A 22,050-nucleotide genomic window follows, 5' to 3' on the forward strand; every position below is an offset into this window, starting at 1 on the left:
GTTCTAAATAAGAGAAAATGGAATAAGTGAGCTTCTGAATTGGTATTAGGATCAGGAACTGCACCCCCAAATTCCCATATCACCCAGGACCAGAAGCACAAATATATATTTGAGAATTTTAAAAAGTGAAAATAAGTGAAAAAATCACGCTAATCTTGAGATAGTTTTGACCCTTTATAACAGAATGAAATTCGTAAGTTATAGCAGACTTAGCAATAAGAGAATACAAAATTCCATTGTAAATTTAAATTATCTGTTACGTTGATTATTTTAGTAATTCTGGAAAAGAAATAGAGTGAAATGTGTGATTTTAAAATGCTAAAAATCTTAGCCTTGTTTCCTAGCATCACTCATGAGATTGTTTGGACTTGCAATTTGCCAGACGGTTTATATGTATGTGAAACTAGGTTTTATAATCACATTCATGTACAACTTGCAATTTGTTTACTCATTTTTTGCTTAATATATCTTGGGAGAGAGTAAGAAATGGAAAAATGTCAAAACTGTGGCAGGCAAAGCAAGCATTGTTGTCACTTTGGAAATATGACCAAAAATCAAGAAACATTTTTGGTGGCCAGTATGGGTTCCTTTGGTAAAAATAAATTCAAATCTATATTTCAGACTCTATAAAGATTTTAAAAATGACTTTTTCATTTTTCAGATATGGTCTTACAAGGGGGTTACACTACAGACTTTTTGTTTCTTGGAAATTTTATTTATACGGTAAGATCACCCATATGATTCAATCGCCTTTTCTAGTTTTTAATTGAAAAATTCAAGCATTATAAGAATTTCATAAATTTTAAGTCTCCCTCATGCTCCAATACCTTTTCCAAGAAGGAACTATTACAATGGTTGCATATGCATGTGTGGATATGTGTGGATATACATACAAACGTATATAATTTCTAGAAATATGAAATACATTTAACAAATGTATATGTCCTCCTTTTTTTTTGTACAGGTAGGGAGGTGCTCTTCTATATCTTGTTTTTTCACTATACACTATGACTTGGTGATGGCTTCAAGTCAGCCCATAAATATCTACTTCATTCTTTCAGGGCTGTTTATATGACTAACTCACCACTATTTAGCCAGTCTCCTATTAGTGGACCTTAAGATTGATTGGGGTCCTTTGCCATTGCCAACAATGCTGCAAAGATTATCCTCTAGGCCCATAAGTAAATATATCTCTAGGATAAATTTCTGGAAGTGTAATTGCTGGATCAGAGGGTATTGTGAATTTTGAAAATCATTACTAAATTATCCCCCAAAGAGGTTATTCTTATAACACTTAGTTATAAGAATTCAGTTTCCCTAAGCCCCCATGGGCGGTAGTCTTATCACACTTTTTATGTAGTAGGTAAAATGGCATTCTATTGCAGTTTTTGCCTTGAAGAAAAGCATATTTGCATAAAGTGAAAAACCACTTTCATTTCTTCTTTCGCGAAGGCTTATTGAAATACTTAACCAGTACTATTAGTTTGTTGGTCTTTTTATTATTAATTATTAGTAGATATTTATATGTTAAGGATGTTAATTTTTTCTCATATTTGTTACAAAAATATATTCCCAGTTTTACATTTTCACTTTTCATGGCATTTTTGTCATGCATATATTCTGCCTATTAGTTTTATGTAAATTTATTGATATTTCCTTATTGGATTCTGAGTTTTGTGTCTGCCACTAGTTTCTTACTCATAATTCTAAAAATTATAGATGTGTATTTAATTGTATGTTATCCCTTTTATGTTTTTTTGTTTTGGTTTGGTTTGGTTTTTTTCCATAATAATATTTTATTACATTATGTTATTAACCATACAGTACATCCCTGGTCTTTGATGTAAAGTTCAATGATTCATTAGTTGCGTTTAACACCCAGTGCACCATGCAATACGTGCCCTCCTTACTACCCATCACCAGCTTATCCCTTTCCCCCACCCCCCTCCCCTCTGAAGCCCTCAGTTTGTTTCTCAGAGTCCATAGTCTCTCATGCTTCATTCCCCCTTCTGATTACCCCCCCTTTCCCCATCCCTTTCTTCTCCTACCGATCTTCCTAGTTCTTATGTTCCATAGATGAGAGAAACCATGTATGTTATCCCTTTTGTATGCAAGTAGAAACATATTGCTCTGCATGTTATTCCTTTTCATTTAACAACATATGTTGGAACAACAAAACTGCACACCATTTTTCCCCATGTTTTCTTCTATGTAAGAAGGAATTAATTGGCATATTGCCTCTTTTCACTTTAGCTGATTGTCTTTATTATTTCACGTTATTGGGTGTGGCTTTTAACTGTACATCATATAGTCCTAAACATCAAATGTGGTTAGATAGTAGTTTCTTATTTGTTTGGACATATTCATTAGGCAAATTTCCTTCTTTTCAGACCTCCTCCCATACAGATGTGCATGCATATATACAAATGTACAAGACAGTCCTTGTTAAGATGCCAGAGTAAATTGATCTCATGGAATCTCTATCTTCCAAGGCAGATAGATAGATAGATGATAGATAGATAGATAGATAGATAGATAGATAGATAGATAGATAGATAGTAAAACCACCAACAACAAATTATAGCAAAATAAATTTAGCATAGCATTTAAAGAAGGAAAGGGGACTAGACCAAACCTAAATACCTCAAGATGAGATGCCAAAGGAGAAATGATAGGGTTGGCAGGGCCAGCATGGTGAGATCATTAACTCAGGTTTCCTGACACACTTCCCAGTGCCAGTGGGTTGGAGGAAGTACTAGGCCCAAAGATAGTGCCTAGAGGAATACAGCAAACCTCCAGGGAGATAGAATTCACTTTAATGCTTTCAGGGAATTAAAGAAGGCCAATGAAATTAGAGCACAATGTGAACCATGTGTTGGGCAAGGAAGGTTCCGGATAATGGCAAAGATGAACTTGGAGGCCAGAGCCTTGGCACCCTAAGGTTTTGGAATAGTTTAGATGAGATGATGGAGGCTAGCTGGAATGCTGAATCTAGAGCTAGAGAGTGGACATAAAGTCTGCTTCAAAAGTAGGACTTTAAACTCTCAGTGTCTATCACACATCTGTTGTTGCACAGGAACCCATACTGTGACAAAATCATACTTAATGAAACACTGAGAGCTTTTTTTTTTTTGAGATTAAAACTAAGATGTCGGGGCGCCTGGGTAGCGCAGTCGTTAAAGCGTCTGCCTTCGGCTCAGGGCGTGATCCCGGCGTTCCGGGATCGAGTCCCACATCGGGCTCCTCCGCTAGGAGCCTGCTTCTTCCTCTCTCACTCGCCTGCTGTGTTCCCTCTCTCGCTGGCTGTCTCTCTGTCACATAAATAAATAAAATCTTTAAAAAAAAAAACAAAACAAAAAAAAACTAAGATGAAAAATAAGAAGGTTGCTCAGTATTACCACTGCTCTCCAACATTGTGAAGGAGTGACTAACCAACACAATAAGAAGATGAAAAAAGGAATGCAAGCCTTGGAAAGGGGAAAAATTGGTTTTAAATCAGAGATGATATAAGTGTGTACACAGAAAATACAAAAAAATTCTACAAATAAAATATTACAATTAATAAAAGAGGTTGGCTGGATATTGGCCAATGTTTTAAAAACCAATTATATTTCAAAATATCAGGATACTATTTTACCATAGTATCCAATAAAGGAAAAACATGAAAGAATTTAACAAATGACGTCTAAGACCTCTGAGGAAAATTATAAGACTTTATTGGAGACATTAAGAACATCTAAATGGAAAAATATACCATGCTCATTAATTGGAATACTCAATACTATAAGGAAGTCAGATCTCCTCAAATTGATTTATAGATCCATTAATTATAATCCCAATCAAAAGCCCCAGATGCCTGATGGGCTGTTTCTAAAATATGTTTGTATCCAAATGCAAAAGGCCAAGAATAGCTAAAATCCTCTTTATGATGATTTCAATCTACCCTGTTCAATTGCGCTTTTTATCAATAGCACTTGGATTTCTAATCAGAAAGAAATCTTCCATGCTATTTATAAAGAAAGTAAATTTATATATGATATAAACATGATTTTTATCATATGTTAAAGTGCTTCTAAATATGAAACATTTGTTGAAAAGTACTACATTCTCTCCTCAATTAAAACCTAGCAAAACCTATGATACCAGAGTTCACTGGACATGGAGAACAGGGATTGTGGGGGGGGGGGGGGAGTCAGGGAGGGAGTGAGGTGACATGGATTCTAATGGAAATTTTAATACATTTTTCCAATCTATTTCCCCTTCTCCTCTCCTTGCACAGTATGTAGTTGTTACTGTCTGTCTGAAAGCTGGTTTGGAGACACAATCTTGGAATAAAGTGAGTATTCTTGAGGGTGCTTCCTCAATCCAGTATAGTTGTTTACATGTTGATTTACTTTTTAAGGTTTAGAAAAATAATAAGCATATTTTTTTCTGGTCTTCATATTTTACCTTCTTTTGTTTTGCATATTCAAGTGATGATTTAAAGTGGATGGTGGCATATTAGTAATCTACTGTCTTTAAAATATTCATTTCCCTGCCTTACATCTTAGAAATAGATTCAATTTATCATGACATTAGAGATTCTTACATTATCATTACGAGACCTTTTTTTTATATTATTATGTTAGTCACCATACAGTATTTCATTAGCTTTTGATGTAGTGTTCCATGATTCATTGTTTGCATATAACACCTAGGGCTCATTGCAATTCGTGCCCTCCTTAATACCCATCACCGGGCTAACCTATCCCTCCACCCTCTCCCTTCTGAAACCCTCTGTTTATTTCCTGGAGTCCATAGTCTCTTATGGTTCATCTCTCCCTCTGATTCTCCCCCCCTTTGTTTTTCCCTTCCTTCTCCTAATGTCCTCCGTACTATTCTTTATGAGATCCTTAATTCATTATTATTATTGAGGAACAGAATTATAATGGAAAATTTAGCAAATACAGAAAAAGAAAGAAATACAAATTTCCCATACCTTTCAGTATCAATGACATGGACATTTTGGTTTCTGTTCTATTCTTTCAGTCTTTGTTTTACATGTGCTTGGTTTGGTTTGGTTTGGTTTTCATAGAAATAGAATTCTAAGGTACCTAATATTTTGTAATTTGCCTTTTTCCCTTAATATTAGATCTTTAACATTTTTCTATTTCTTTAATATTTATATCTCATTTAATGATTGCATATATCTTATCATCTGGATGCTTATTATTTACATTGTTTTTAGAATTGTTTTAACTTCTGTTGCTATAAATAATAGTCTGTTATGAACACAGATGTACAGCCTACTTACAGACATGAGCAATAATTTTCCTAGGATATTAAAAGTAGAACTTCTGATAAGTAGAATGTTTTTATGAACTGATCAATAATTTAAGTGAATCTGTAAGTATGTACATATACACCCATAAATAAGTTGTTTTCCAAGTTGTACTCAAAAGTTTATGGGGGAAAATGAATTTTTATCAGCCTGTCACCTTTGGAGAGCTAATTACGTACTACATCATGTATTTCTTCTCCAGTGCAATCAATATAGAGTTCTCACTGCTACTGTCCCCAACAGAACATCAACACAATGTTGGGACTGAAGTGTTCTGAACAAAAATATTTTATTAGCAATACATAAGGCACACCAATTGTGTGTATTATACTGCCTTAAGGTAACATAAATAAATAATTATTTTCTATTCCTCCTTTGAATTAATGTTAAATTCTCTTCAGTAAGAGTGTTTCTTTGATCCATGATCACCTACACTATCTGCATATGGTGAATCACATTTATGAATAAGGTAGTATTTCAAGGCCGAAGCAGACTTAACAAAACTCTTCTGGCCTACAATCTACCAGGCTCCTGCCCTCCAACTCACATGTTGTTCAGGAAGGAGCCTGGGGACTGGGGCAGGAAAGAAAAGGGACTGGTTCTCACTTTTGGTCATAGGGTACTCTGCCCCGTGGGGAGGGTCAAGGAGGGAGCCCGTGATTCTTCACTGGGGAAGAGGATGCTGGCAGGCACTGTTTAGGTACAGAGAATGCGATTACATGAAAATGTATTGAAGTGTTTGAAAAGTTTAAAGCTCACAGTCTTGAGCTGATTCTCTTCTCCATCATCTCCTGCATGATCATGAGAGAGAGCCCTCAGGAGACCAGTTCTTTTTAATCCGAGAGGGAAATCCTTTGAATAAGAGAGTATTTCTAAAGAGTAAAAAACGGCCTTTGAAAATGACTCATAAAGAAGTAAACTCTGAGAAATAGCAGATTGGGGCTCTTTCCTCCATATTTTTGTTGTTCAGATAGGATTAAGTAATGAGCAGTACCTAATAGGATGAGAGCACTTGAGTCCTTAAGAAATCATCTCGTCTCTCGAATCACTGATTTATACACAGATGGCAACTCTGAGGTGTTCAGCACAACCAAGTTTAGAACACAGGTCTCCTAGTCATTTTCCTTATGATTCCTCTGCTAACATAAATCACACAAGGCAACAGATCAGATCAACGGAGGACCTACCTCCTCAGCATTAACCCTTAAGGATTTGGCACAGTTCCCAGCCCCAGGCACAGACAGTGATCCTTCAGCCAACATCCTCAATCTGAATGACATACATACTTGATATGCAGAGAAAACCCTCCAATTTCAGTCAATCTAAGAGTCACAACTTCTGCCATTGTCCCAGAATTATTCATGCAGAACAGATATGATAGGGTCAAATTTTTACCCCTCTTAATGATTTCTATTCAAACTTTTTTTCTTCTGAAGAGATCTTTGTTTTAATAAGTAGGCAGAGGCAGAAGTCTCATTGAATAACCTGTCAATTGTATGAACCAATTCTGATTGAGAATTACAGTTTCACTGAAGACACTGAATGTTACTTGGCTTAGTTGACAAAGTATAGTTGTTTTAGATACTTTCAACAATGGCTCCTTGAATCCACAGCAAAATATTCTGAGAAAGATATTAGAAAGGAAGTCTCAAGTATCAAGAAATCAAAAGATTATAATTTTCTTCATATGAGTACATATGGCCTAGCCAAATGATTTTGTCAGTTGATAGTTATTTTTTTCTTTTAAATGGAAAAGGTTGAAGTGTTTCTGTGATATTTTTCTTTCTGCAGTTTAGTCATTTGGCCATTTGGGGAAGCATAATTATATGGCTGGTGTTTTTTGCAATTTACTCCTTCTTATGGCCCACCATTCCTATTGCTCCTGAAATGGCAGGACAGGTTAGTTTTACTAATTGTCAGTGGTGAGTATAGTTTACATTCCTCTTGAAAACTTATGTTTGTTAATAATAAAAGCTTATGTTATCTACTCTCACAGTAATTTGGGAAGAAGAGATAAAATCAATGCAATCAGAAATAGTTGGTGATCCAACTAGATTCTGGTTGATGTTTTAGTTAGATATTATTTTATCTAAAATCTCATTACTTCAAACTATATATGTTAACCATGGTTTCCAAAATTTTTATCTTTTGTGCATAACTAATAAAAGCTATAATCACTTCAGAATCATCCCAAATAGCTAATATTGTATTTTTCATGTAATGTGCTATGTGCTATTTGGTACTTGGACAGGATGCATGGCAACTAAGAAAACATTTTTATTTGAAATGTTTAACCAGAATAGACATTCCTTGGAGCTCCAGAAGCTCTAGCTCCTAAATATTTTAAAGTCTCAGAAAATCTTATTTCATATTTGTTAAACCTTAGAGGTGATATAGTTTTTAGACTTTTACAATTATTTCCATATTTCTAAATTCTACTTTGTCTATACTTATAATGGGGGATTAGGCCTATGACGCTTACAAAATGGATCACAGAATTACATGATTGTAGGACTAGAAATAGCCTTGGTTCAAAGGCAGTCAGTTACCAAATAGAGCAACACAGGTTCAGAGTTGCCCAGTTCAATCCTTGTCTGTCTACCTGTCTGTCATACTCACTGTCTTTCTCTGTGGGAACAAGAGATGACCCTTGTACCCCTGGCCTGTGTCAGGTCAATTCTCAGGAAATAAGAATTCTAAGAGACTTACTGTTTCAGCCATGGCTGAGTGGCCAATATTGGAAAAGCCTGACAAAAGCAACTCTAAAAACTGAACAAGGTATAAAAATTGTTTGAAGACATTGGCTAGAAACCAACAGAGGTAACACTTGAGGATATGATTCTTGAAAAAAAGGAAGCCTTTTCCTTCCTTATCCTGGCATCTTCCCTATGAGTATTTCTTAGCTTGCAGTACAAGAAAAGGAGCCCAAAGTTAATGTACTGATCTTACTGGGAGGAGGAGGTAGACTTCAGAGTCCCAGGCTGCTGAAATGCCTGTACTTTAGGGACAAAACCCCCAAGAAGATATAGCCATGGAAAAGTGAGAGGCATAAGCACAGTACCAGGGAAAGATTTTGATAGGGCCAAGGGTAGTTTGAAGCTTTGTTTTGACCATAACTATCATGGCCTTATTCCCAGGGTGTAGTACTCTCTTAATTTGAGGTATTTACTTCTAGGGCATGGCTTTTTTGGGATCTCAAAAAGACACTGGATGTTTACCAACTCATTCCCATTTGGCAAGACTTAAACTACAATCTGTGTCTCGCCAACATTGGGTGGGCACCAAGTCTTGCTTGGTTTTTCAACCTGATGCTTTTTGCTGAGTCTCTGAAAGTCTCAACCTACACATGCACTGTTTAAAAGTCAGTCCAGAGGTGCTTGGGTGGCTCAGTCTGTTAAGCGCCTGCCTTTGGCTCAAGTCATGATCTCAGGGTCTTGGAATCAAGCCCCACATTTGGCTCCCTGCTCAGCGGGGAGTCTGCTTCTCCCTCTCCCTCTGCCTGCTGCTCCCCTTGCTTGTGCTCTCTCTCTGTCAAATAAATAAATAAAATCTTAAAAAAAAATTAAAAGTGGGGCACCTGGGTGGCTCAGTCATTAAGCGTCTGCCTTCCACTCAGGTCATGATCCCAGGGTCCTGGGATCGAGCCCCGTGTCAGACTGCCTGCTTAGAGGAAAGCCTGCTTCTTCCTCTCCCACTCCCCCTGCTGGTGTTCCCTCTCTTGCTGTGTCTCTCTCTGTCCAATAAATATATAAAATCTTAAAAAAAAATTGAAAGTCAGTCCAGGAGTTAAGGGCAATTGACATAGTTCATTTATATGTCAAAGAGGAAATTGGACATTATGAACGAAATGAAAACAAAAACATGACATATCAAAATTTATATAATGCAGATATAATTCTTAGAGGGAAGTTTTAGCACTATGTCTGTAAAGAATGTTTTCAAAAAATAGCTCTAGCTTTCCACATTAAGAAACCAGAAAAAGGACAAATGAAACCCAAACCGAGGAGAAGAAAGCAAATAATAAAATAAAATGACCAAATTATACAGTGGGCAAAATATTCAAATAGATACTTCACCAAAGAATATATATGAATAACAAAGCAAATGAAAAGATGCTCAACGTCATTAGTTATGAGGTAAATGCAAACTAAAACCAAGAGATAGTGACACACCACTATTAGCATGGCTAAAATGATAAAAATATCAACACCAAGTGTTGCTGGGGATGTGGAGCAATCACAGCTCTCATATGCTGCTATAAGAATGTAAAACGGTGTACAACTCCTTTGGAAAGCAGTTGGGCAGTTTCATAAAAATGTAATGTACATATGCCATAAGACCCTCTCATTCCACTCCCTGTGAAAGCATATGTCCACACAAAGACTTGAACATGAGCATTCATAACAACTTTGTTTACAATGGCCAAGACTAGAAACAACCTAAAAGTGCATTGACAGGTGAATGAAAAGACAATCACCATACAATAGAATATTATTTAGCAATAAAAAGGAAAAAAAAAAACCTATTGACACATACAACAACATGAATGGCTCTCAAAATAATTCAGAGAAATAAACCAAGCCAAAAAGTTTACAAACTGTATGTATCTGTTTATAAAAATTCCCAACAAATTTATAGTGGCAGAAAGTGGGTCAGAGGTTAACTGGAGACAGAGTGGTGGGTGGTACATGGCAGGGAAGGGCAGGAAGGAATGCTTACATTGCAGGATAAGGAGACTCCTGGGGTGCCAGATATGTTCTTGATTGTGGTAATGATCTTATGAACATAATGTATGTCAAACTTATCAAATTGTTCACTTCAAATATGTTCAATTTATTGTAAGCCAGTCATGCCTTGATAAAGCTTCTTTAAATAATAAAATATTTAAATGAGCCCTAATTCATAAGTATGGTGGAAGTACTGTAGTAAGGGAATGGTGATAAGCTCATTTTGTCCCCATTTTAGGAAAGAATATTTATATTGTCATAAATTCTGTATTAAAATTGAGAATTTTAGTGAAAAACAGAGCTTTTCCCCTAAGATCAGGAACAAGACAAGCATGTCCACTCTCACCACTTCTATTCAACATAGTACTAGAAGTCCCAGCCACAGCAATCAGACAAAAAAAAAGAAATAAAAGGTACGCAAATTGGTAAGGAAGAAGTAAAACTGTCACTATTTGCAAATGACATGATACTATATATAGAAAACCCTAAAGACTCCACCAAAAAAACTACTGGAACTGATAAATGAATTCAGTAAGGTCACAGGATACAAAGTCAATATATAGAAATCAGTTGCATTTCTATACACTAATAATGAAGTAGCAGAAAGAGAAATTAAGAAAATGATCCATTTACAATTGCACCAAAAATAATAAAATACCTAGGAATAAACTTAACCAAGGAGGTGATAGGTCCTTACTCTGAAAAACTATAAAACACAGATGAAAGAAATTAAAGATGACAAACAAATGGGAAGATATCCCATGCTTATGGATTGGGAGAACAAATGTTAAAATGTCTGTATTACCCAAAGCAATCAACACATTTAATGCAATCCCTATCAAAATATCAATGGCATTTTTCACAGAACTAGAGCAATAATCCTAAAATTTGTATGGAACTGCAAAGACTCTGAATAGCCAAAGCAATATTGAGAAAGAAGAACAGGGGCACATGGATGGCTCAGTGGGTTAAGCATCTGACTCTTGATTTCAGCTCAGGTCACAATGTCACGGTTGTGAAATTGAGCCCCATGTTGAGCTCCATGATGTTTGTGGAACCTGTTTAAGATTCTCTCACTCCCTCTCTTCCCCACCCCAGCTCTTTCTGTCTCTCTCTAAAATAAAGAAAAAAAAAAAGAACAAACCCAGAAGTATCACAATCCCAGATTTCAAGATCCTACAAATCTATAGTAATCAAAGCAGTATGGTACTGGCACAAAAATAAACACATAGATCAATGGAACAGAATAGAGAACCCAGAAATAAACTCATTATTATATGGTCAATCAATCTTCAACAAAGGAGACAAGAATATGCAATGGGAAAAAGACACTCCCATCAACAAATGTTAGGAAAATTGGATGGTTACATGAATGAAACTGCAACACTTTTTACACCATACACAAAAATAAACTAAAATTGACTATTTTTAAAGATTATTTTTTTCCTTTGAATGGGCCATACTTTCCTATTTCTTTGTATGTCATGAATTTTTTGTTGAACACTGGAAATTTAAATCTAATAATGTGGTAATTCTGGAAATAAGATTTTCCCTCTTCCCAGGTTTGCTGGGTTTTGTTATTTTTTTGTTTATTGTAGGCTGCCTCTGTGCTGAGGATCAACATGAGGTATACATTCAATGTCCTCTTAGGTCTTTTCTGGACTTCTCCCTGGGCACAAGTGGTCACTTTTTAATTTTACTTGTATATATAGCTGTTTTTGAATGTCCTAGTTTTAAATATTCCTGGCTCCTAAAGGGGGAAAAAGTGAAAAAAAGTGGAGAGGAAACAGTGTTCTGGTGCCTTAACGCCCTCTGAAGTCACTTTTGCCAGAGGGGAGGGGCTTGGACCAATGCGGGAATGTACAACACTTGCTGTCTGCCTCTTTGCATTTCTGTGACCAGAAGCAGCAATCAGTGATCAAAGACCTCCAATATTTGAATAACAGGTTCCTTTCCCCCAGCAAGTTTCCCCTAACCTGTATGCAAAATGCTCCAGAAATATGTGCCCCCTGCCTGGGTCGATGTGTCGCTGCTACTGTGTTAAGAGCTGAAATTGACCAAAGCTAAACACAATTTACTATGCAAGTCATCCCCTAGAATATTCAAGCCTTCAACAGATTCCACAATTCAAAAACAGAAACATTCTATGAGTGCAGTTTTGTTGTCTAGGGGGGAGACAGATCCCCATTACTGCTTATTTTGCCATCATCCTAGAATCCTGTTACATTTATTTCTGCTCTAATCTTTATTATTTCCTTCCTTTTGGTTGTAGGCTTAGTTGTTCTTGTTTTTCTAGTGTAACTACCATCTATCACCATATGATGTTATTATGATACCCTTGACTATATTCACTGTGCTATACCTTTATTTATTCATTCCGTAACTGGAAGCCTATACCTTCCACTCCTCTTTACCCATTTCACCAATCCTCCCACCCCCAACCCTCAGTCAACCACCAGTTCTCTGTATTTATGGACCTGTTTCTTTTGTTTATTCATTTGTTTTAAGATTCCATATGTAAGTCAAATCATATGGTATTTGTCTTTGTCTGATGTGTTTCACTTAGCATAATACTTTCTAGGTCCATCTGTGACGTCATAAATGGCAAGATATTCTTTTTATGGCTGAGTAATAGTCCATTGTGTGTGTGTGTGTGTGTGTGTGTGTGTGTGTGTGTGTGTTAACATGGACCACTTCTTCTTTATCCATTCATCTTTTGATGGACACTTAAATTGAATCTATATCTTGGCTATTGTAAATGCTGCTGCCATAAATATAGGGGTGCATATATCTTTTTGAATTACTATTTTCTTTTTCTTTGGTTAAATACCCAGTAGTGGAATTACTGAATCATATAGCTTTGTTTTGTTATTTTTTTTAATTTTTGAGGAACCTCCGTACTGTTTTCCATAGTACCTGCACCAATTTACATTCCTGACAGTGCCTGAGGATGCCTTTTTCTCCATATCTCACCAGCATTAGTTATTTTTTGTTTTAATTCTAGCCATTCTGACAGGTATAAGGTATGGTTTTGACATGCATTTCTCTGACGATTAGGGATGTTGGGCATCCTTTCACGTGTCTATTGGCTATCTGCAAATCTTCCTTAGAAAAATGTCTATTTGGGTCCTCTGCCCATTTTTAGTTGAAATCTTTCTTTCTTTCTTTCTTTCTTTCTTTCTTTCTTTCTTTCTTTCTTTCTTTCTTTCTCTTTCTTTCTTTCTTTCTTTCTTTCTTTCTTTCTTTCTTTCTTTCTTTCTTCCTTCCTTCCTTCCTTCCTTCCTTCCTTCCTTCCTTCTTTCTTTCTTTCTTTCTTTCTTTCTTTCTTTCTTTCTTTTTCTTCTTTCTTTCTTTCTTTTTTTGGTGTTGACTTCTATACGTTCTTTATATATTTTGGATGTTAACTTCTGATTGGATATATAATTTGCAAATATCTCACATTCAGTAGGTTGTCTCTTTGCTTTGTGGCCCAAGATGTGATCTATTCTGTAGAGTGCTCCATGTACTGGAGAGGGATGTGTATTCTTGTGCTGTTGGATCAAATGTTCAATATGTGTCTATAAGGTCCATTTTGTCTGTTGTGTTATTCAGGTAAGCTGTTTCCCTATTGATTTTTCTGTGCAAATGATCTATCCATTTTGTTGAAAGTGGCGTATTGAATTCCTACTATTGTTATATTGCTCTGACTCCCCCCCCTTCAGTTTTGTTAGTATCTGGTTTAAATATTTAGGTGCACCAATGTCGGGTGCAAATAAACTTACAATTCTTATATCCTCTTAATGAATTGACCTCCAAACTATATAGTGACCTTCTTTGTCTCTTATGACTAATTTGGCCAGAATGTCATTTTATCTAATATAAGTATAGCCACTCCCGCTCTCTTTTGGTTACCATTTACTTGTACTATCTTTTTCAATACCTTTACTTTGTGCCTATGTGTCCTTAAAGATGAAGTGAGTCTCTTATCAGCAGCATATTGTTAGATCTCTTTTTTTTAGATTTTATTTATTTGAGAGAGAGAGAGAGTGAGAGAGAGACATGCACGAGTCGGGGGGAGGGGCAGAGAGAGAGGGGAAAAATAGACTCCCTACTGAGCAGGGAGCTCAACGCAGGGCTCAATCCCAGGACCCCAGATCATGACCTGAGCTGAGGGCAGACGTTTAACTGACTGAGCCACCCAGGCACACCTGGATCTTATTTTTTTATCCAGTCACTCACTCTATGTCTTTTGATTGGAGAATTTAACCATTTACATTTAAAGTAATTACTGATAGGTGAAGACTTACTATTGCCATTTTAACAAATTTATCATTCTCACAGTTCCTAAAGATAAGGTACAGAATGCCACAAAGGGCCACATGGGAAAGATATCAGGGTGGTCAGGAGGCAGAACATAGGAGCTGGAGAGCACTTAGGCCTTGCTTTTGTTGGGGTTTCCATGGGAAAAGTAAGGCAGAGCAGGGCAAACAGTCCAGGAATGGTTAGTTTGAATGATTTTTGCAGGCTTTGGGGTAGAGTTGGTCTCTAGTTGGCTGGTTCCTGGTTCAGGGATGATTACTGCAAAGGAATATTGCCTCCTGGGTTATATGGGCCAGATAGAGGAAATAGGCTGTGGATTTAACCGTTTAGTTTGCAGTTGAGGTTTTACTATCTTTAAGAACAGACCAGCCCTGGGAGGAGTAGTCTCCAGATAGGAAGGTTTTTTAAGATGTTGAAATATTAGAATATACAGAAAACTAAAAATATATATACAATTCAGAAACTTACCCAGTCTCAAGTCAGTACAGTCCTTACTGAATTAAAGTGATCTGTTAGTTACCAATTAATCTGTGAGGCAGAGAAAAGAGTGAATTTTTCCAGGGGACTATAATGGCATAATTGCCTTCCACACAATGTCTGGAAGTTAAATAAAGTTGTATTGCTAGGTAATATAAGGTTGAACCACTCTTGCATTCCTGAGATACAACTTATTTGATCAAAATATTTATTTGGTTGTTTATAGAATATACAATTAAATTAAGCTAACTAGAATTAGGTTTTATGTACTTACAGTGATTTAGTAGTTCTAGACTCTATGACTGCATCCATACCTGTATCTCTAGGTTTTTGTGGAAGAGAAAGGAAACTGAAAGTTACACTTGGTACCCAATACTGACAAACTAAAAGATTCCTATTTAAATACTCTTTATTTCGGTTTATTTGCAGGTCAATATGGTCCTGGCTTGTCCACACTTCTGGCTGGGTTTTTTCATAGTCCCCATTGTGTGCCTGATTCTAAATTTAATATGGAAATCGTAAGTTGAAAAATGAAGTAGTAACCAAAAGATATGTTGTCATGGTTAATTGTCCTTTTCCAATTATATGGTTTTCAAATTAAATTAAAATTTTAAATCTGCCATTTTATGAATATTAAAAGTCATGGAACTTTTAGAGGAAGTGAATGTCCTCTGCCTTTGCCACTGATTTACCAACAATCAATTTAGGGGAAAAAAAAGATGGCATCAAAATTCACGAGAGGTAAAATCTGTAATGATATTACCTAGTTCATGATTTTTTTCTGATCCATTTACTCTTTAGAAGTGGGACTTATATAACTTCTATTCACTTTAGAGGAACCAAAACCTGATGCCAAAGGATCACAGATTAAAAGCTAATAATAGAATAAGAAATAGGAGGGAGATGTTCAAATTAGAAAGACATTCTTCACTTTTTAAAAACATTTGGAATAAGACTCTGTCAAATATAGTTGTCTTTCTCTGCTTGACTTATTTCACTGAATTATTTCACATTTTTGCTTAATTTTTACTTAAGTGTCTTCCTGGAATTGTACCAAGATTTTTAAATCATTCTGGAACATAGAATATTTTATCAGCAGGAAATACAAATAGATTAGTAAAGGAAACAGACATACTGAGGCTAAAAACAAAACGGAGCCAAAAGAACTGCCCCTAAAAGCCTAGTGGCTTTAGTGGCAGCATTTTACAGCAACCCTAACAAATGAACTTGGTTGTGCTGTGAGTGAGTATATGGCAGTTCATTTAAAAATGCCACCACAGATAAATAATTCAACATTACTTTGGGTATGTGGGGTCTTTTCTGGCTCTATGCAAATTGTAGGATTGTTTAGCTCTCTGAAAAATGGTGGTATTTTGATAGGGATTGCACTGAATGCGTAGATTGCTTTGTAGTATAAACATTTTAAAAGTATTTGTTTTCCGGTCCATGAGCATAGAATGTTTTTTCCGTTTCTTTGTGTCATTTTCAATTTCTTTCACAAGTGTTCTATAGTTTTTAGAGTACAAATCTTTTACTTCTTTGGTTAGCTTTACTCTTGGGTATCTTATGGGTTTTGATGCAATTGTAAATGGGATAATTCCTTGACTCCTCTTCCTGCTGCTTCATTATTGGTGTACAGAAATGCAACAGATTTCTGTACATTGATTTTATATCCTGTGACTTTGCTGAATTCATATATCAGTTCTAGCAATTTTTTGGTGGAGTCTTTCAGGTTTTCCACATGGAGTGTCATGTCGTTTGCAAATAGTGAACGTTTGACTTCTTCCTTGCCTATTTGGATGCGTTTTATTTATTTCTGTTGCATGATTGCTGAGGCTAGGACTTTCAGTACTAGGTTAAATAACAGTGATGAGAGTAGACATCCCTGTCTTGTTCCTGACTGTAGAGGAAAAGCTCTCAGTTTTTCCCCATTGAGGATGATATTAGCTTTGGTTCTTTCATATATGGCCTTTATGATATTGAGTTATGTTACCTTTATCCCTACTTTGTTGAGGGTTTTTATCAAGAATGGGTGTTGTATTTTGTCAAATGCTTTTTCTGAATCTATTCAGAGGATCATATGGTTCTTATCCTTTCTTTTATTAATGTGGTATATCATATTGATTGATTTGTGAATATTGAACCATCCCTGCAGCCTAAGAATAAATCCCACTTGATTGCGGTAAATAATTCCTTCAATATACTGTTGGATTCAATTTGCTAGTATCTTGTTGAGAATTATTGTATCCATGATCATCAAGGATATTGGCCTATAGTTCTCTTTTTTAATGGGGTCTTTGTCTGGTTTTGGAATCAAGGTAATGCTGGTCTCGTAAAATGAGTTTGGAAATTTTCCTTCCATTCCTATTTTTTGGAATAGCTCAAGAAGAATAGGTACTAACTCTTCTTTAGATGTCTGGTAAAATTCCCCTGGGAAGCCATCTGGCCCTGGACTCTTGTTTGTTGAGAGATTTTTGATTACTGATTCAATTTCTTTGCTGGTTATGGGTCTGTTCAAATTTTCTATTTTTTCCTGTTTCTGTTTTGCTAGTTTATATGTTTCTAGGAATTTATCTATTTCTTTCAGATTGCCCAATTTGTTGGCATATAATTATTCATAATATTATCTTATTATTGTTTATATTTCTCTGGTGTTGGTTGTCATCTCTCATCTTTCATTTGTGATTTTATTTATTTGGGTCCTTTCTTTTTCTTTTTGATAAGTTTGGCTAGGGGTTTATCAGTTTGGTTAATTCTTTCAAAGGACCAGCTCTTAGATTCATTGATCTGTTTTACTGGGGTTTTTTGTTTGTTTGTCTCTATATCATAATTTATTTCTCCACTAATCTTTATAATTTTCCTTCTTCTGCTGGCTTTAGGCTTTATCTGCTGTTCCTTTTCTAGTTCCTTTAGGTGTAAGGTTAGGTTGTGTGTTTAAGACTTCTCTTGCTTCTTGAGGTAGACCTGTATTGCTAAGTACTTCCCTCTTATGACTGCCTTTGCTGCATCCCAAAGGTTCTGGACTATCATGTTTTCATTTTCATTTGCTTCTATGTATTTTTTTTATTCTTCCTTAATTTCCTAGTTAACCCATGCATTCTTTAGTAGGATGTTCTTTAACCTCCATGTATTTGTGGTCTTTCCAAATTTTTTCTTGTGGTTAGCGTCAAGTTTCATAGTGTTGTGGTCTGAAAATATGCACAGTATGATCTCAATCTTTTCATACTTGTTGAGGCCTGATTCGTGACCCAGTATGTGATCTATTCTGGAGAATGTTCCATGTGAACTTAAAAAGAAAGTGTATTCACTGCTTTGGGATAAAGTGTTCTGAATGTATCTTCTAAGTCCATCTGGTCCAGTGTGTCATTCAAAGCCATTGTTTCCTTGTTGATTTTCTGCTTAGATGATCTGTCCATTGTTGTAAGTGGGGTGTTAACGTCCCCTACTATTATTGTATTATTATCAATGAGTTCCTTTATGTTTGTTATTGATTTATAAATTTTGGTGTTCCCAAGTTGGGGGCATAAATATTTACAATTGCTAGATCTTCTTTTTGGATAGACCCCTTTATTATGGTTTATTATGATATAGTACTCTTCTTCATCTCTTGTTACAGTCTTTGATTTAAAATCTAGTTTGTCTGATATAAGTATGGCTACACTGGCTTTATTTTGATGTCCATTAACATGATAGATGGTTCCCCATCCCCTCACTTTCTATCTGAAGGTGTCTTTAGGTCTGAAATGATTCTCTTGGGTGGCTCAGTTGGTTAAATGTCTGCCTTTGGCTTGGGTCATGATCCCAGGGTCCTGAGATTGAGCCCTGTGTTGGGCTCTCTGCTCAGTGGGGAGTCTTCTTCTCTTTCTCCCTCTGCTTTCCCCCCTACCCCACCCCGCTCATGCTCTCTCTCACTTGCTCTGCACTCTCAAATAAATAAATAAAATCTTTAAAAAAATAAAAAGATTCTTTTGCAGGCAGCATATAGATAGGTCTCGGTTTTTTATTTCTTTTGACATGATGACCCTATGTCTTTTGACTGGAGCATTTAGTCCATTTACATCTAGAGTGATTATTGATAGATATGAATTTAGTGCCATTATATTACCCATAAAGTCATTGTTTCTGGAAATTTTCTCTGTTCCTTTCTAGTCTTTGTTGCTTTTGGTCTTTCTTTTCCACTCAAAGAGCCCCTTTAATATTTCTTGCAGGGCTGATTTAGTGGCCACGAACTCAGTTTTTGTTTGTTTGGGAAACTCTCTCTCTCTCCTTCTATTATGAATGACAGCCTTACTGGATAAAGTATTCTTGGCTGCATATTTTTCCCATTCAGCACATTGAATAGATCATGCCACTCTCTTCTGGCTCGCCAGATTTCTATGGAGGGATCTGCTGCTAACCTGATTTGTCTTCCTGTTGTAGGTTAGGGATTTCTTTTCCCTTGCTGCTTTCAGGATTATTTCCTTATCTCTATGTTTTGCAAATTTTACTATGAAGTGTCTTGGTGTTAGCTGGCTTTTGTTGATTTTGATGGGAATTTTCTGTCTCTCTTGGATTCAGATGTCTGTTTCTTTCCCCAGGTTAGGGAAGTTTTTTAGCTATAATTTACTCAAATAAACCTTCTACCCCTTTTCTCTCTTCTTCTTCTGGGACACCTATGATACGAATGTTATTACACACTATGGAGTCACTGACTTCCTTAAGTTTACATTTATGATCCAATATTTTTCTTTCCCTATTCTTTTCAGCTTCATTATCTTCCATAATTTTATCTTCTGTATCACTTCTTCTATCTCTCTGCTTCTTGTGGTCATTACATCCAGTTGGATTTGCATCTTGGTTATAACATTTTTTATTTCAGCTTGACTAGTTTTAGGTGTTTTATCTCTGCAGTAAGTGTCTGTCTGGTTTCTTCTACACTTTTCTCAAGCATATCCTTATGATTTTTGTTTTAAATTCTGGTTCAGGCTTATTACTTATATCTATTTTGATTAGCCCCCTGGCTGTGACCTCTTCTTATTCTTTCTTTTGGGATTAATTCCTCTGTCTAGGTCTCTGCTTTTGTGTGTTAGGAAAGCCTGTAGTTGGTTCCATTTCCCCTAGAGTTGAAGCTTTGCAGCACTCTATGATCAGTAGACCTGGTGCATGCGGGAGGCGGGGGCAGGGTGTTGGCCTTCTGGGGCAGGGTCCTGCTGCTGCTCTGGCTCTCGATCATACTTGCCCTATTTTAAAAAGGCACCTCCAGAACAAAAGGGGTCAGGGCTTGGTGTAAGCAGCTCAAGACTCCACTGCATGCACCATGCTGCTCACTGGTCTGTCCCTGTTGATGGGAGGGGTAAAAAAATGGTGTCAGCCTGCTCTTCCCCGGAGAGGGGAGTTTACGCCTGCAGCTGTTCATAAAGCCCTCAAAGAAGAGTGAACAATCTCCCCTCTTGTGTCCCAGGCTTCTGTCAGATCCCTGCCTTCACCTCATCTGTGTCCAAGCCATCTGTCTGCCCTGTGTTGCAGTGTTCCTGTATTGTATCTCAGGCATGCAAGTGGGTTCCAAAACTCCAAATTTTGGGAATCGGGCACAGTGCAGATCACACTGATCTTCTGAGGGAGGCTCTTGCCAGGCTATGGCTGGTGCTGGTTCGTTCCAGAAGAGCAGTCCTACTATCAAGCAAGGGCTTTGTTTTCATGGTAAAGCATAGCAAAAAGCCAGCATCCAGTTAGCTGCCCTCAGGAGGTGTCTCTACTCATATGCTAATGAAGTCAGCTCAATGGTTCCCATTGGCTCTTTTGTCCCCTGAGAGGCAGTGTCACCTCTCCCAAATGCACTCCAAGAAGGGGAACTGTCTCCCAGTGTGATCCAGGGGATCCTCAGAGCACAATGTCAGCTTCTGGGCCTTAGTCTCCTTCTCCACAGTAACACTGCTATGCCCACCAGGTTCAACCCTGGCAATGGCACGGACTTCTAAAACTTCAGATTTTCAGCTCCATTGCTTATAAAAACTTGTGATAATCAGCCCCTCTCATTTTTCTAGTCAATGGTTTTGGGGAAGTGTTTTTCTTGTGTAATCCCCTGTGCACTGCTCTCTCTCTTTGGGATAGGGCTCCCTCCCCTCTACAGCACCTATGAGTCTTTTCTCCCCCAGGTCACATCACTACACTCCTACCTTCCACAATGTGGCCTCTTTTCTCCCTCTAGCTGTGCAGCTTGTTGTCTCAGTCCTCAGATCGATCTTCTGGGTGTTCAGAATGATTTGATAATTATCTAGCTGTGTTCAAGGGACAAGGCAAATATAAGGTCCTCCTCCTACTGCACCATTTTAACTCTTCCCTGATAGCTTCCTGTTTTTAGGGAGCAACTCAGAAAACTCCTTAAATTGAAGCATACCACTTAGATAAATATGTTTTTCTTCAGGTGCATGTTAGTATTTAGACTTATTAATTCTTTTATAATGCAATTTTAAAGTGTGTGGCATCACATTTTTTAATTTTTTTGTTCTAAAATTTGACCATTGACCTCTCTAATAATTTCTCCCAATCACCCAGTCTTCTTTCTTCCCATAATTTTCTGTCTTAATCAGCCTAAAATTTATAAACCAAATATTACTATCATCTCAAACTCTTTTGCACTTTTTTATTGTACTTATCTGTGGGTAAAAGCAGTCATGATTAACCATAAGTCCATGAGTTGTCTTCTGTGCCACTTCTCAACACCTGCCAAATCCCTACCAAGGCCATCATTGGCATGCTCCAGTCCATCTCTCACAGACCATGCCCACAATGCCTCTCCTTACTACAGGGCTTTCCTGTGGGGGGTTTCTTCTGTCCAGAATGCTCTCCCACACCCCCCTTTACTTACTTCCTTGGCCTCCTTTACCCCATCTTAAATTCCACTTCCCTAGAGGAGCCTTCACTAAGACCCTTAACAAGCTTCTACCTCTGCCTCATACTGTAATTGTGTTATGTAGGGCCCCTTCCATCATACCTGTTCCCTTCTGACATGGCTCATTCATTTACTTGTCTGTTGTCTGTCTCTCTATATATGTTGGAAGTTTTATGGAAGTAGAGATAATATGTCTTTGACACCTAATTGTGTCTTGAAAAAATTTAAGGAATACATGAGTGGATGAATGATGAGTACCTGATTATAGATAAAGATAGAGACCCCAATGAAAATAAGTTGCCACAGAAATGGAGAGCATCTGTCTGGGTTGCTTTGCATGTTTCAAGTCAAATATA

At 36.9% G+C, this 22,050-nt stretch overlaps 1 protein-coding gene across 1 annotated transcript in view; it reads left to right on the plus strand.

Annotated features, from left to right (window-relative positions):
- LOC123791812 (phospholipid-transporting ATPase IB-like) overlaps positions 1-22,050 on the plus strand; it is a 189,411-nt gene that overhangs the window by 157,239 nt on the left and 10,122 nt on the right. The window contains exons 31-34 of the mRNA XM_087864917.1: positions 662-723; positions 4,280-4,336; positions 7,112-7,219; positions 15,253-15,341. Coding sequence (XP_087721043.1) covers positions 662-723; positions 4,280-4,336; positions 7,112-7,219; positions 15,253-15,341 — 316 coding nt within the window. The remainder of the gene's footprint in view (positions 1-661; positions 724-4,279; positions 4,337-7,111; positions 7,220-15,252; positions 15,342-22,050) is intronic.

The sequence above is a fragment of the Ursus americanus genome, chromosome 10 (assembly GCF_024610735.1).
Source record: "Ursus americanus isolate L20-20 chromosome 10, mUrsAme1.1.p, whole genome shotgun sequence".
Lineage (NCBI taxonomy): Eukaryota > Metazoa > Chordata > Mammalia > Carnivora > Ursidae > Ursus > Ursus americanus.